Below are 16,020 nucleotides of genomic sequence, written 5' to 3' on the forward strand. Positions count from 1 at the left end.
GCGTTTTCAACACCCAAGACTGTCAAACTCCAGTTTGTAACTCAGCATTTATGTTTGTCATCTCCGAGCACCAGCTGAGATCGCCTTGACTGATGACATCACTGTGATGTCATCAGTCCCGCATTTTCGAAACCCCAGCTTCAGCGAAGTAGAAACACCCACACTTGCAGTATTTGTGAATTGGTGTAAACCATCTGTGGAGCTCATACCCAACCATTTTCACAGGTTGAATAGTATTTATGTAAGACTACTAAACTGACCTTCATGTGATAAATTGGTGGACTGCAACCTTAAACACATGAAATGAGCAAAAGGTTCCTTCTAGGACTAAACAGAAATTCAGTATCCAGCTTTCAGACAGTATTCATTACTTTAGCAGATGTCAGACTATTCGAGTGATGGATCTCATGATTTCCCCTTCCAGTTTCCACATGGAAACTGTATTTTAGCTCATGGATAACTATTGGATGACATTTCAATTAGATAAGGTCCAGCATAGTAAATAGGAAAAAGACACCTTGCTGGTAGTAAGTGGTGCTAACAAGTGGCCACTGCACCAGGTCCCATGTCAAGCACGCTGGCATCAGCCTAACTGACTCCACTGAGTGCACGTATAAATAGCTACTGTGCTCAGAGGATTAGAGCAACAGCCTCTAACCTGGATTTACACGAGGAACTACATACACACACGCACAGTGAACACACACGCACAGCAAACACACACACACACACACACGCACGCACGCACGCACGCACGCACGCACACACACACACACACACACACACACACACACACACCGGTTTTAGAAAGTTTATATAGAGATTTTGGATTGAGAGGCCTCTGGTCACATCTGTGTGTTAATATAGCACAGGAGTGAATAAATAGTACCAAAATGTGAAATAATTCGGGAATGTGACCGCGGTTTTTGGTTGTAACCCACGGAACTGAGCGGCATGGATTCGGCTGGACTGTGCACACACAACTGAACCTTGGTGGGATGATGGACACTGGACACAAAAACTGGGCCTGTCTCTGCGTTTGTTTTGTATCAGAGAAAGCACAGACTTAACTGTGACTATGTGTGATTTACGCACACATGTATTTACTGTAAATCACCGACTATGCAGTCTGTGTAACTGTAACTGTTTTCAATTGTCCAGTTTCACTTGCTCAACAGCAAAGAGCAGACAGACAGAACATACAATAAAAAAAGAATGACCTGAATTACTGTAAATAATAATTAAAATTATATTTTTTCAAAGATCAAAATGTATAATATCTCATACATTTTAAAGGTTGAGTACTGTGAGGTTTCTAATCCTCCCTATCAGCAGCTTTGGGCCAAAACGTTTTGTCAACATCACACCTTACAAATTTTTACTTGTGATGCATCTGGGAAAATATCTCCTTGTATGTCTTATCCATCCCTGAAATTCTTCGAGATAAGTGTCTCCACACCCAGAATTCATAGCGTCCAATAGAGACATCTGGTCATGTGGACGGACGGTGGTTGTAAACTTTCCAAAATCACACTGAGAAAAAACCCCACCTCTTTGGGGTTAAGGAAAGGGGAGTATGGAGGCATAACAACCAGCCTGTGATTATAGCAGCATGCCACATGATCCCAGACAACTACAAAAACAGGAGAATTTCTTCCCCTTCGATATCTATCCTCTGCTGTGCTTTTAAGAGTTTTTTTTAAACAGGGTCTTATTGAAAAAATGGGACTGAAATACACAGTTTTTTTCAGGGTTTTGAGTATGAATGGTAAAAGAGATCTTGAATGTTGGTAAATGTGGTTATTGGATTCATTTTGTGTGAAATGAATGAAAAATGAACCACAGTTTGGACCACATGGACTTTAGTGAAGAGTTTTGAACACGTGAATTCAGTTGTGACCAATGCACGAAAGCAATCGAAAAGGAAAACTCTATAACATGTTCTTTTTTTTGGTTTCTTAATACCTCTTTAGTGAGGGACATTTGAATTCAATCCACTCTTTCAAACTGCCTTCAGTTTGTCACACAAGCTTTCTGTTGGAGATGCGTTGCCTTCAATTAAAATGCTGTCCCATACTGTGTGTTATTGCTACAGTGTTAGTTTGAGAACATAATAAACTGTTTGCTTTAGATGGACACAAGCTGACAACAAATTTTAAAGCCACTTCAGGGCTGGATTAACTCACTGGGGGGAAAAAATGAGCTGCAGGCCCCAGTGATCCTCATTATTCCACTGGGTCCCTGTGTATTTAAAGTATGAACCCTGCTTTCTTTAAACAACCATCAGATGCAGTGCACACTGCAGAGTACACATAATGCAATCAAACACTTGATACATACCAAGGTCCCCACCATGGTGGTCCAAGGTAAGGACTGAGTGTGTGTGTGTGTGTCTTGACTTTAGAAATAAAACTGATTTGATGTGATTTAATAAACTGTCTGTGAGTGAGTGAGTGATTGAGTGAGTGAGTGAGTGAGTGAGTGAGTGAGTGAGTGAGTGAGTGAGTGAGTGAGTGAGTGAGTGAGTGAGTGAGTGAGTGAGTGAGTGAGTGAGTGAGTGAGTGAGTGAGTGAGTGAGTGTGAGTGAGTGTGAGTGAGTGAGTGAACTAACTGTGTGTGCGTGTGTGTGTAATTTCCTCTTATTAAACCAGACTCTGTTGATATTCTTTCTGTGGAGACGATGGTGAAACTATTGATAACAGGTTAATAGAAAGAGGAACATTGACTCAACCTCTTTACACTGACAACACCACGACAGAATATTTCATCAAGTTCCCCAAATATGAGTTCTAGAAAGTGCTTTAAAAGTATCAGGTATTATAATTATTGTTCATTTTAAAGGATTAATATAAAACACAATCAGAGTTGACTTCAGAAAATCTTTATTTGATCTTTTTCTGCCCTGATATCAAACATTTAAGCAACAAGCTTCAAATCAGAGAAAAGAGGAAATATGAACTTTGATTATTTGATGTTCCCCACATCGTTACAGAATAAAAGTTTCTATTCTTGATGTATTTCTTGCCCCTGTAAAGCACCTTGAGTGGCCTTGTGTCTGAATGGGGCTGTATAAATAAACTTGCCTTGCCTTCATCTCAGGGATGCACTAAATGTTCTGCAACTGAAATCACCAAAAATGGCCCAAAAAAAACAACCTTTCTGTGTTTGACCGAATAATTTTTACTGAAAAATTAAGTTTTTTTTCATGGCGCGTGCAGCATATGGTTCAAATACACATGAGGTGGGTCGTGTTGATTTTTTAAAACCACGTGACGACCGGTGTTGTGAGCGTATTATGCCGGTAAATGTATGCACAGAGACGGCAGGGTGCAAGCGACAGAGACATTCAGTGCGTTTCCAATGAATGGCAAAAACATATTAGGAAGTCAGTGTTTCCCACAGGAAAATGCATCAATCTGGTGCACTTTGAGAGGAAATTTTAGAGGCTATATCAAATCCTGAGATGCATAAAGAACATTATTTTTCAGATTTTTCTTAAACAGGCAGCACTCTTTACTCTGCAACTGTAAAAACAGTACAGTAGATTGGTCTGCAGACCTGTAATATGATGGAGGGGCCCATTTCAACCAATAAAGGGTGGATAGCTACTTTTTATGAACAATTTAGAATTCATACATAGAAAGCTTATTTCTGTATGTGTCAGGGGGCCTTCAAGGCCCCTCATGGAGCCCCTTAGACAGAGCTACTAATGCTGTTCTTTTTAACTTGCTTTTGTATTTCTCCCCTACTAGTTGAAGGGCCCATGATGATTTCTATCTTGTTAAATTTTAATGAGTATCTTTATATTTAGGCTATTCCTTTTTGGACCCTGTTATTTACATGAGTGACTGAGCTCTTTGACTATGCGACATGAAAAGTTACTATCAGTATCTCTGGCTTAGGGCCCCCCTGAGCCCTTGGGCCTCTGGGCCTGTGCCCGGTGTGCCCGTGCAGTAATCCACCCCTGCCAAGGGGTGTCTGAACAAATAACACAGTGAAACAGGACTAGAAAGTTAAAAATGTATTTTTTATTCTAATAAAAGCTTTTATATTGTATCTGACTTTTTTTGGCCCCAGAAGCCCAAGTTCCCAGAGTGTCTAATACATTTTGGTCATATAATTCCTCTTTACGTTAGAGAATTTGCACTGCAGATGTGCAATGAAATGAAAAAGGCCATAAAACGGCATCACTGGCTGATTTGGTGTCCCTGTCTTTTAGTGGCAGTTCGTGTTCAAATCTGCTTTGAATTGAATTATAATCTCTGTTGTGCTCAAACAGTGTAGGGCTACTTAATAATACTAAGTTCATGCCTGGGGCCAGGTTGTATCTTATTGTAGCATAGCACTTGTCGATTTAGACACATTATGAAGCTACCCTGCATGGTCTGTTGTGTGCTTGTAATAACAGTAGCCTATGCGACATGAAACATTTCCCCAGGGCCCTCTAACAAGTGAATCCAGCCATGGCTTAAATTAAAATGGAAACGGTGCAGCATGTTGAATTTTAGTTTAAAGCGGGCTAATACAAACACAAATACGTGACGTACAGGGTTGATCAATTTACTTTTACAAATTGGTTTTGAAATGTGTGTAGAATATTGGATGTTTATTGTAAAACACTAAATCTAACAGATGGGTTCTGTATTTGATCAATATCTAAAACATAAGGCAATAATTATTAATCTGCTGACTTTCTTAATAGTATTACCTCTCTGACAATACAAGTGCCTTGTTTCCTTCTCAGCCAATCAGCGCAGAGATTCTCCCGCTCTTGCTGGAGGCACGGCACCCCATGAAGATCCACTTAGTGCTGACGTCATTAAGGCGCTTACCACAGCAGGTGAAATGGACGCACACACTGAGAAAGATTTGTTTACATTGATTTCGGACTAAATGATACCACAGATAGTATAATGACCACGTGTATCCGTACAAAGTGGGACATATGAATCCGACCTGACTACTATCCAACCGGATCTTTTCATAGGAAGTTTGGGAGGGATCCATCCGAGCAGCCGGGATGGAGTGCGGCGGCCAGGTAACTGCTGAGTGATCATGACACTGTTATACACGCACTTAGATTGTGGAGCTCCAAGTTATGTGTGGCCACTGGCCAGTAGGCCTAGACAGCCCCTAAAGGCAACATATTAGATGAAGTTATAAAGATGAAATTATTGTTAGGCTATTAAATCGTTTTAGGTTGTTTTGATTTGTTTTGCACTAACAGCATTGTGGGACAGTGTGTATTAACGTATTCGGTCTGCATGGCTTAAGAATGAATCAGCCGCTTGATTTTCATGATAGCAGAAATAGCCGATGTTAGTCCTGAAATAAAGTAACGTGGCTACTGCAGTAAAGAAGTAGGCTTTCATCAGCAAAGCATACTTACGCATCAAAAGTAAAAGAAGGCTACTAATATTGCAGCAGAGTGTTTGTGTAGTGCATCATGTAACTGGTAAATATACAATAGGCGTCTTTATATATAGCCTTTATAGGCCTGTATAGCCCTAAGCCTATAAATATAGGGCATCTAAAAAAATGTAATATTATGAAAAGTTAATTTATTTCGGAAATTTAATTCAAAAGGTGAAACTTTCACAGATTAATTACATAAATTGAAATGAATCTACAAAAAACATACTATTCAGAAGGTTGACATTTCTGTATTATAATTCATCAACATTTCGATTTTTTATGCAATGAGCTAAAGAAATCCCTAACATATTTCACTTTGTATAATCTAGAATATATGAAAGTTACATTTTTGATGAATGGACTTTTGCCATGATATTCTAATTATTTTAGATGCAACATAAATTATTTTTAAGTACAATATCTCGAAAGTGTACCTAAATAAATTAGCCGACTTTTTTTCAACGTAAAAGCTCCGTTTGTGTCTGCCCAGTGCCCAGTGTGAACACACCCCATCAAAGCCTGCTTAGTATGCTTTGGTGTTTAGTGTTACAGTCTCTTCTGTGCCTGGATGTTTTCATTCTTACAGCAGGTTACTCTGTCAAAATGCCATGTAGCTAACTATAGCTACACGTCTCGCTGTGTTGCACTCACCTACTTTGAACCTCTTGGCTACTCAACCAAGGCCAATCCGCTCAGCCGGTTTCTAATTGATCAATTGGAGCTAAGAATTAGATTTACTGCCGATTCACTGCAGGTGTTGAAAACAAAGTAGATTGTGTCTTCGGTGCTGAACTGTGGAGATGTGTAGTTGTGAAACAATGGCCCTACATTAGCAGGTCGCCAGTGTTCACTGTAGTTTCATAGTGTCATTTTGCAGGTTAATCATAAGATGAAGAGAGGCGGTCAAATGTAAACATTTTTTTCAAAGCCTCAACATATTTACTTGGAGCCGAGCTAGCATAGTAACATTGCTTTAATATAATGATATGCTCAATATACGAATGAGTACAACAACCTGATCACATCATAACTACTCTTGACTAAACCCTCAGAGTAAACATTTTCATAACAATAACTCTAACTAGACACTAAGGAGTTGGGCCCCCCCTGACCCCTTAGAACCCTGGGCCTGTGCCTGAAAAAATAATCTGGTATACTTCATTCATGACTACACCAAATGATGATGTTTTGTGTGTGTCTGCACTGTGCTTTCTGGACATCATGTATTTGTATGTGTTTGTCAAACTGTTTGTTTGGCAGAGGCAACGTTGCATTGAACAGAACTGTGTGTGCCTTTATAACATTACATGGACCAGGGGTCACCAACCTTTTTGAACCTGAGGGCTACTTCATGGGTACTGAGTCATACGAAGGGCACCCAGTTTGATACACTCTTCTGAAATAACAAATTTGCTCAGTCTGCCTTTAGTTATATATTATTATTATTAATGATTAATGATATTCATCTATGAGAAGACACTGATCATGTTAATGATTTCTCACAATAATTATCAACAATGACTTAAAAAAGGTGGGAAACAGATTATTATGCTATTTTTATAACAGGCCTGTGGGCGCCTCATATGGTCCTTGCGGGCTACCTGGTGCCCGCGGGCACTGTGTTGGTGACCCCTGACATGGACGCATGTTAAACTACTGTGGAATGATTTGTGTGTTCTCTGTCATTACAACAGGTGACGCCGCAGCTGATAATGGCTGTGGGGACAGCTGTGATTGGCTCGCTCCAGTTTGGCTACAACACTGGTGTCATTAATGCTCCTCAGAATGTGAGTATATGGTTAAGTGAGAGATAAGTGACAAGGTTTAGGGGGAAAAGGAAAAATAATATTTAAAAAAAATATGTGAGAATAATGTCTTGGGAAAGTGGAAGCCACATAATATAACATGCACTCGTGGCACTGGAAGGCACTATGTATTTAGCTCACCTTGGCTCAAAAGATGCATCTTAAACTTCGCACTGTTAAAATCTACGGACAAAAAGCTAAAAAGCAGTGAGCGCACGGTAATATCTTAAGGCGACTTAAGAACATAGAACAACTCAGATGTTCCCCGTTTGGCAACAGAGCAATTGATGCTTTTCAATGAACGATACAGTTTGAGATTCAAGGGTGTTAAAATCGTCGCATATATCACTGGTCTCGAGCCCGGCCAGTGGCTTTTCTCTTTTGCGTGTTAATCTAAGTCTCAAAGGCCTCTGACAAGCTTCTGAGCCTGTCAACTGCCTCTGGAGGGGGTCTGACAGAGATCTGAGATGACAGGGAGCAGGTTAATGAGATAATGCAACGGTGTGTTAGAGGCATTAAGGATTATGGAGCTTAAGATAAGCACACAAGTTTAATATGCCGTGCTTGCAGGTGGGCTACTGCCTAGGCTCATGTGACCACTGTGTCTTATTATAGCAATACCATGTGAAGCTGCTATAGTGCATTTCCACTTACTGTCTAAGCTACCAAGGGAAAAAAAACACAGGAGTGTAAAGTTTCAGAATTGTTGTTGTGGTTACTAGTCTCATCAAAACCTTGCTACTATGCACAATGATTTAACAGTTGTCCAAAACTATCTATCAGTAGAAGGGGTAAGAGGTCAATCTCCTGGGAAAAATAACTATCAAAGGTGGAAAGCTGATCTGTCAGCTGATCAGTAAGGAAATTGTTGGTCCCATGTTGATTCAGTAGTGTAGGGATATTGAAAAGCAATTCTTGAGCTACCCGTATCTGGCCCACATGGTTGGGATGACACAGGATCATTAGTATATGTTATCTTCATATCCAAAAGAAACCAGACTACAAGTGTACAGCCATGCTAGCGGCTCTATTAGGCTATGATTTGACACAGCGGAGCTTTGAGTTAAATGCTAACATCAGCATGCTAACATGATCACAATGGGAATGTATACATGCAGGTGTTTAGCAGGTATACTGTTAACCATCCATTTGGCAAGTTAGCATTCTAACATAGTTAAAGGTCACTAATTATGCAAAATGCACTTTTTCATGGTTTTTCAACGTTAATATGGGTCCCCAGGGGTGACTACGCTCCTAAAGTATTAGAAAATACAACCCACTCTCTTTTTCTGCAGCTCCACCTTTCTGAACACCCCCTCTTTACCAACCTAAATTAGCACTACCTCTACCTTCGATAAGCAAGCAAACACAACCAAATACCCCTGAATCTAACTGGCAATTGGATTCAAACCAGCAGATAGATTCAGGGCCAATCAGAGCAGACTGGACTTTGTGGAAGGCAGACAGGCTGTAAAACTGAGCATTTCAGACAGAAGCTGAAAAGAGGAGATTGAGGAATGGCATTGTAAAAAAATGTAAAGGGTTTTTTGGACACTGCACCATGAAAACAGGTTCTAATTCTAACCAAAATCATAATTTTGAACCTGAAAATGAACAAAATATGTGACCTTTAAACTATTGACCTTCTAGTGATGCTGGTAGAAGAGTCATAGGACCATAGGATTCATTCTTTGGAGACCATGAACTTCTTATCCAAATATCAAGGATAGCCATCCAATCTTTGTAGGGATAATTCACTCTGAAAAAAAAGAAGATATCTGGTGCTAGATAAAAAGTAAAAGAATAACTGAAATCCATAGCTGTTGAAATATTTCAGTCCGCGCTAAAGTGATGGACCAGCTGAGACAAGCAAGTTTAGTCATCTCATCATTTAAATTCATCTCGCACATTGAGCCTAATGTTTATTGTTTTGTGTTTTAGATCATCGAGGGCTTCTACAATGAGACGTGGACCAGCAGGTTTTCAGAGCCCATCTCTCAGTCAACTCTCACAGCTCTGTGGTCGCTCTCTGTGGCCATCTTCTCCGTGGGAGGAATGTTCGGCTCCTTCTCTGTCGGCCTCTTCGTCAACCGTTTCGGCAGGTACAGTGTGAAACTTCCCATGACCAGTGACATTTTTTATCACAGTAGACCATTTGTAAATACTCTTATTGTCTCTAAAGGAAGAACTCCATGCTCATGGCCAATGTGCTCGCCTTCATTGCTGCTGCGTTCATGGGCTTCTCCCAGCTGGCTGCCTCCTTTGAGATGCTCATCATTGGACGGTTCATAGTGGGTCTCTACTCCGGCCTGTCCACTGGCTTCGTGCCCCTTTACATTGAGGAAATCGCCCCCACAGAAATCCGTGGAGCACTGGGCACTCTACACCAGCTCGGTGTAGTGATCGGCATTCTCATGGCACAGGTGAGATGCTTAACTCTTCAACCACAATTGCCCTCTTTTCCACAAGGTGTTGCTGTTAACAAAGAGAACAATTTATCAACCCTTCACACACAAACATATCAATGCCCATATCTAGGAATTCAGTAATGTCAGCTGAAGCTAGAAAGAAAATGGATACATTTGTTAACATGCCAAAACTGGCTCCTTTAAAGGCCCTGACATTATGACATACAGTACAGTAGTTGGTATACTGGGAAACTTGGGGATGTTGACCAGCATCTACTACAATCATACTTACATGCACACAGCGATCCAGTCTTAATAGAGCTATGTGGATGTGAACACAGCAGCCAGTTTTTGTCCAGTTTTACAACACACATAGCAGTCCAACTGCTTTATTACACGTATTGTGCTGGTAAGACCTTCATATACAGTATACACTAATATTAAAGCAGTCACCTGAACAAACTGGGGAGCCAGACCTCTTTTTCAATTCTGAAATGATTTCCTCCATCTGCCCGGAGCAGGGGCTTTGTCCGCTATTTCCGTCTTAATTTGAATTAAGGCATCTACAGTTTTTCCACTGATGTAGATTGAAACCAAGCCAATCACAATTCACTAGATCTATGCCATTGTTTCCAAATGCTCTAAAGATAACAAACAAATGTCCTGTGCTTTAAGTGGCTACCTAGGAGCAGCCGGAGTAAACAACTTAATTAGGTTATCCCTCAGTCCATAATTAAATTGTTGTGTACATCTAAACCTATCAAGCTCTGTGGGTTAGAACAATGTTTAGCTGCACAACAAAAGTAATGTTTGTGTTGCTGTATCAGACGGGGTTGAAGTTGCTTACAACAACCTGTTGCTTTTGCATGATTTTGTCTAACAGTGGCACATTGTAACAGCCATTGTCTACCTCCTGTTTAATGCTTTTACCAAATTTGCGTAAAATAATTAGCAGAAGATGCTGCAAGATGTCTTAAATTATTGTTCACATTATTTGGTTTGGAGAGGGCATGATTTGATCACCCAATGCAGGACCCTGCACATTGTTTCAGAATTTTAGGATTGGACATGACTCAAACTACGTATTGGATAATATTTAAGATTTTGGTGACAAGCACAAAGTTAACAAACACAAATGACATTAGCCAGATCTGTTTTTTTTCCTCTGGTAAGAGCTTCAACAATTAAAACCACAAAAACAGAAACAGGTCAAATCTTAATAAGCACATTTAATTGCACTTCAAATGTGGAATTCTGATACCGTATAGTGTTTTGCACAGAATGTTTAGGCAGTGTTTTCTGTGTATTGTGTAGGTCTTTGGGATTGAATCCATCATGGGGAATGACACCCTGTGGCCCCTCCTGCTGAGTTTCACTCTGCTGCCGGCCATCCTGCAGTGTGCCCTGCTGCCCTTCTGTCCAGAGAGCCCCAGATACCTGCTCATTAACTGCAAAGAGGAGAGCAAAGCCCGCAGCAGTGAGCACACACACACACACACACACACACACACTCTAACTACTGCAGAATGGCCTTTAATACACAATGCTGTGACATTGTCCTTTATTCCTCCTGCTTATATGCAATCTAGATACAAAGCACTTTCGAAACCTGCTGCTTGCTGTATAACGGCCAATATGAAAAATGTTTTGATTGATTGATTGAAGTTATCTGTAGTAGTATTGGTATCAGTGTGTGTGTGGCAGCTTTGTAAATCCCCATCCGGGTGGACGTATACGTGTATAACCCAAACTACTGTCCTGCAGTCCTGGTGAAGCTGCGGGGCACAGACGATGTGAGGGAGGACATGGATGAGATGAGGGAGGAGAGCCAGCAGATGATGAGGGAGAAGAAGGTGACCATCCCAGAGCTGTTCCGCTCCCCGGCCTACCGACAGCCCATGTTCGTGGCCATCATGCTGCAGCTCTCTCAGCAGCTCTCTGGAATCAACGCTGTAAGTCAAAGAACCAAAGATGAACCACTCTCAGTGTTGGGTGGCGATGATATCCAAACCGAATCATAAGGTTCAAGCTGAAAATGATCGTATTAAGCATATATTAGAAATGCCCTATAGTATATTTCCTTCATTTTACTCCGAGGGAATAGTTAGCCAAGATAAGTCAGATAAACTTCACTTCCAGAACAATTGACTGATGTGGCACTCCTTCAAAAAAAAAATGTTGTATTGGTGATAATGTACAAGACAGAACAAGTACGTGCACACAAATAACGACAACATTAAACAACGACAAGGGAAACAAAACATAGGGGTGTCGTGGTACAAAATACAGACAATAGATGAAAATAAAAAAATTATAAAAATTGGACAAGGTGTGGTGCAATATTATTTTCAATTATTAAATCAAAATGTACTACTTCTCATAAGTCATTTAAAGAGTCCAGCTTCTACACAATCCAACACAAAAACTCTGACAAATGTAATTGAACTGTTCTCCCTGTGTTACTCATCCGCTTCAGGTGTTTTACTACTCGACTAAGATCTTCGAGCGTGCCGGCGTGTCCCAGCCGGTCTATGCAACCGTCGGTGCAGGAGTGGTCAACACCGCCTTCACTGTGGTTTCTGTAAGTCACAAGAGAACCATATGAGATAAAGAAGAAGAAAAAACCCACAGCAGCGTTATACAGTAGCTTCTCTTTGGTCATAAGCTCCTTTCTCTCATCCTGTACAGTTGTTTATAGTGGAGCGTATGGGCAGGAGACCACTTCACCTCACTGGTTTGATGGGCATGGCCGTCTCAGCAGTGTTTCTGACGGTTGCTATGGCGTTGTCGGTAAGTGTTTGAGAGCATTGTCATTTAATCCATCAGACTTTTTTTTTTTAATGAAGTCACTGAAAGCATCCGCCTGGTGTTGTGCTATGCTGTGCTCACCAGGACCAGCTCAAGTGGATGTCCTATGTTAGCATCGCGTCCATCTTCAGTTTTGTAGCGTTCTTTGAGATCGGCCCGGGTCCCATCCCCTGGTTCATTGTGGCCGAGCTCTTCAGCCAGGGGCCCCGGCCCTCCGCCATCGCAGTTGCTGGTTTCTCCAATTGGTCGGCCAACTTCTTAGTGGGCATGTGCTTTCCGTATGTTGAGGTAAGACCGTTACCTGAAACTGTTTCATTGTGTAGACGCACACACACAACATCTTGTGCTAGTAATGTAAAAGAAAACATAATGCAGGGAACAACATGAGTGGGGGCCAGGGTCAAAGTACCCCTGAAAAATCTAAAAAAATTGCCCTCGAAATTCATTTCACGGGATCATTTAATGTCCCTGCAAAAATAGAGAATGATTTGGGTGTATTTAAACTGTATTTACTGTGTATGCATTTGTAAAGCCAGAGTCGAAAATGGACAGCTAGGTATCCGTAGTACTTTACTGCACACACAAGTTGGTAAACAATTTTCTGGGGCATAGAATCCATACTGATCCTCCATCATATCCTGGTATGTATGGCATTAAAAAAGGTCTTAGAAAGTCTGACATTTCTTTTGGAGAATCCTGGTTATATCCTGATAGAAGAAACAAAGGTATTCTCAAACATTTGATAAAATGGCCCTGGCAATGATCCAAAATGCCCCCCGAAACATATTTCACATGTTCAAAAAAAACATGGAAACAAAAATAAAAGGAGAAGTAAGTAGAAGTAATAGAAGTATAGAAAGTATAGAAGTATTTTAGTGTTTTTCTCTTCACCTGTTGTTGTGTATTTGATGTATTTGCTTTGAATATTGTTTATGTATTGTTGTTTTTCCTTTGAATTTGTTTGAACTCGACGTCATTGAAAATGAGGGTCACCCCTCAATTGGTCTCTCGAGGATAAATAAAAGTTAAATGAAAAAAATTAAAGAGTAACTTCCTGTCAGTGACTGCAGTTAGCAGTCCCCTCCCTTGTCCCTACGTCACCACCAGATGAACGTGCAGCCGTCTTCGTCAGATAGTGCCGCATTGGAGAGTATCAAGTCATCGTTCGGGGGCACAGAGACCCGCCTCTTTATAGCACTCTGTCTCCTGATTGGATTATTGTGATTGCTGTATGAACATAGAGTGATTTAACAAGTTTATCAACAAAAAAAATATCACTTGCTTCTCCTTTAACTTGCTACTACCTTTGTTGTCCCCACAGCAACTGTGTGGCCCCTACGTCTTCATCATCTTCACGGTGCTACTGCTGGGCTTCTTCGTCTTCACTTACTTCAAGGTGCCGGAGACAAAGGGCCGATCCTTTGACGAGATCGCGGCGGGCTTCCGTCAGTCAGCCGGTCAGGGTTCAGACAAATACTCAGCCGCTGAAGAGTTCAACACTCTGAGAGGGGACGACCCCGACCTGTGAGAGCTGACTCAACACACACAGCAAACGTCACACACGGGCCACACATTGAGAGCACTACTCCCATGTTTCAGATATCCCCATAAGCTACTGTTTGGGTCAGTATTACGTACATAAGAGGTTTAGACGTCACAAAGTCCCAAGTCCGTTCTTCTCAGCACTTGACATGCTGGTAAAAAAAGGCATAGCTTAACTCATATTTACTTTATCGGCTGTCCACAAGGTCAGGGTGGAGAAGTGAACCACAGCATCACAATGATGCAGTTAATGCTGCCTCTATGGACACACTGCAAACAGCGATGAAGGGGGTGGGAAATCTCTGCTGTGTAATTTAGACTTTCTAGGTCATAACTGTTACATATAAATGGTTTTATACAAAATAAGATTTGACCTTATGTTTCAGCCTTCAATCATGAATATTAAATCAGGGCTATATTTGTGTCCATCCATCTGTTTTTATGTGCATATTACACTTGACTTGGTCGAGGTGAATAAGTGGGTATGTGATAGAAGCCAAATGCATCAGTTTGGTTAATATCTGCAATATGTTTGAATGGAAAATTCTGACTTGGTTCCAAAAAAAACTTTCATAATATTGTTTATGAGATAGGAATGTACAGTGTTGTGTTTTTATTATCATTGTGCTTACATTATTATAAAGTTAACTGCTTAAAGGAGCCCATGTTTGTTAGCATCAAACAGCCCCTTTTCACAGAAGTGTGTGTGTGTGTGTGTGTGTGAAGGTACTCAGACATTTATCCTGGAAGACTAAAGTTGTTTGCCACTGCTTCTACACTTTTTTTTTCTCTGCCAGTTTTTCAGTCAATCCCTTTGGAGCTCAAACACAAATGTAACTCTTGTATGTATACACAGATCGAAAGAAAATGCAACATTTTGAACTGAGCAGTTCAGACATGAATTTCTGTTCATTAAATACAAGCAGACCAAACACTGAAAATCGCATCTAAAGCCCACTAAACTATTTATATCTGTAAAAAAAGCAGTGTGTTAATATGTGTAAAAGTGTGAAAATGAGAAGACTAAGGTTACTGCTGCTTGAGTATTAACTTTTCATAGCTCAGCTTTTATTTCAGAGCTGTATGCACGAGTGTTCTGCTGCACTGAAACAACAAGCATACTAGAATTCCAAAAGTTGCAGTCTACATATCATGGCTCAGAGACATTACTACATACATTTTTTTTTTACAGAATGAATGAATTGTGGTTTGATTTACAATGTATAGTCTTTAAAAAAATAATGGATATAATGAACACAAGATTCAGTTGGTATATTTTAGAATACATGGTAATTCAAGCTAATGACAGCAACCCACTTACTATGAAAAGCCTGTAATTATTAGTTACATATCCAGTAACAAAATAAATCTTAGAGAATAAAGGGAGGTTATTTTGGGACCAAAAAGTTGTCAAAATGTCATGATATTACAAGTCATAATTTTGAGAGGACATTTGTAAATTGATAATAAAGTCAAATTTAAGAAGAAAAAGTCTCTATATTAGTGATATCATTGTGTGTGTGTGTGTGTGTGTGTGTGTGTGTGTGTGTGTGTGTGTTAGCAGTCAGTGTTCTTTTGAATGTTGTCATCCTTATGACAATACTAAAGCTGTAATATTACAATGTAAAAAAAATTAATGAGGAAATATACACATGTAAAATTATGAGAATAAAGTAATAATTTTACAAAAATTCATACTAGTCATATAATACAACTTTATTCTCACAATGAACTTTTTCCTGTATACTATCTTTCCTCTAACAGTGGCCCTTCCACATGTTACCAAGAACATTTTACACAAAATTCAGATTGACATCATAGGAGGCTTAAAGGTGAAGTAAACGGTTTATTTATGTTAATATAAGTGTTAAATCGCTCTTTATTCATACAGTGATCACTTTCATAATGTGCGCGTTGCATAAAGCCGATTTCTCAGTCAGCTGCTCTGCATGTAATCGGCAAATAAACTTTTCGGGGGATCCTGAAATTAATATCCAATCACAAGTGAAAACGCTACAAACTGACACCCGTCTCACTCATGG

General features: G+C 40.2%; 1 protein-coding gene across 1 annotated transcript; it reads left to right on the forward strand.

Moving 5' to 3' along the window:
• Nucleotides 1-5,020: 5,020 nt before the first annotated feature.
• On the forward strand, nucleotides 5,021-13,964 carry slc2a1a (solute carrier family 2 member 1a; the record flags this gene model as incomplete). Its single annotated transcript, XM_080030405.1, has 10 exons — nucleotides 5,021-5,038; nucleotides 7,110-7,202; nucleotides 9,162-9,322; nucleotides 9,403-9,643; nucleotides 10,943-11,105; nucleotides 11,393-11,580; nucleotides 12,105-12,209; nucleotides 12,317-12,418; nucleotides 12,521-12,724; nucleotides 13,758-13,964. The coding sequence occupies 10 exons, from the start codon at nucleotides 5,021-5,023 to the stop codon at nucleotides 13,962-13,964; spliced, it is 1,482 nt and encodes a 493-aa protein (XP_079886531.1).
• Nucleotides 13,965-16,020: the final 2,056 nt, after the last annotated feature.

This window comes from Ammodytes marinus (genome assembly GCF_949987685.1).
Source record: "Ammodytes marinus genome assembly, chromosome: 7".
NCBI classification, from domain to species: Eukaryota; Metazoa; Chordata; class Actinopteri; order Uranoscopiformes; family Ammodytidae; genus Ammodytes; species Ammodytes marinus.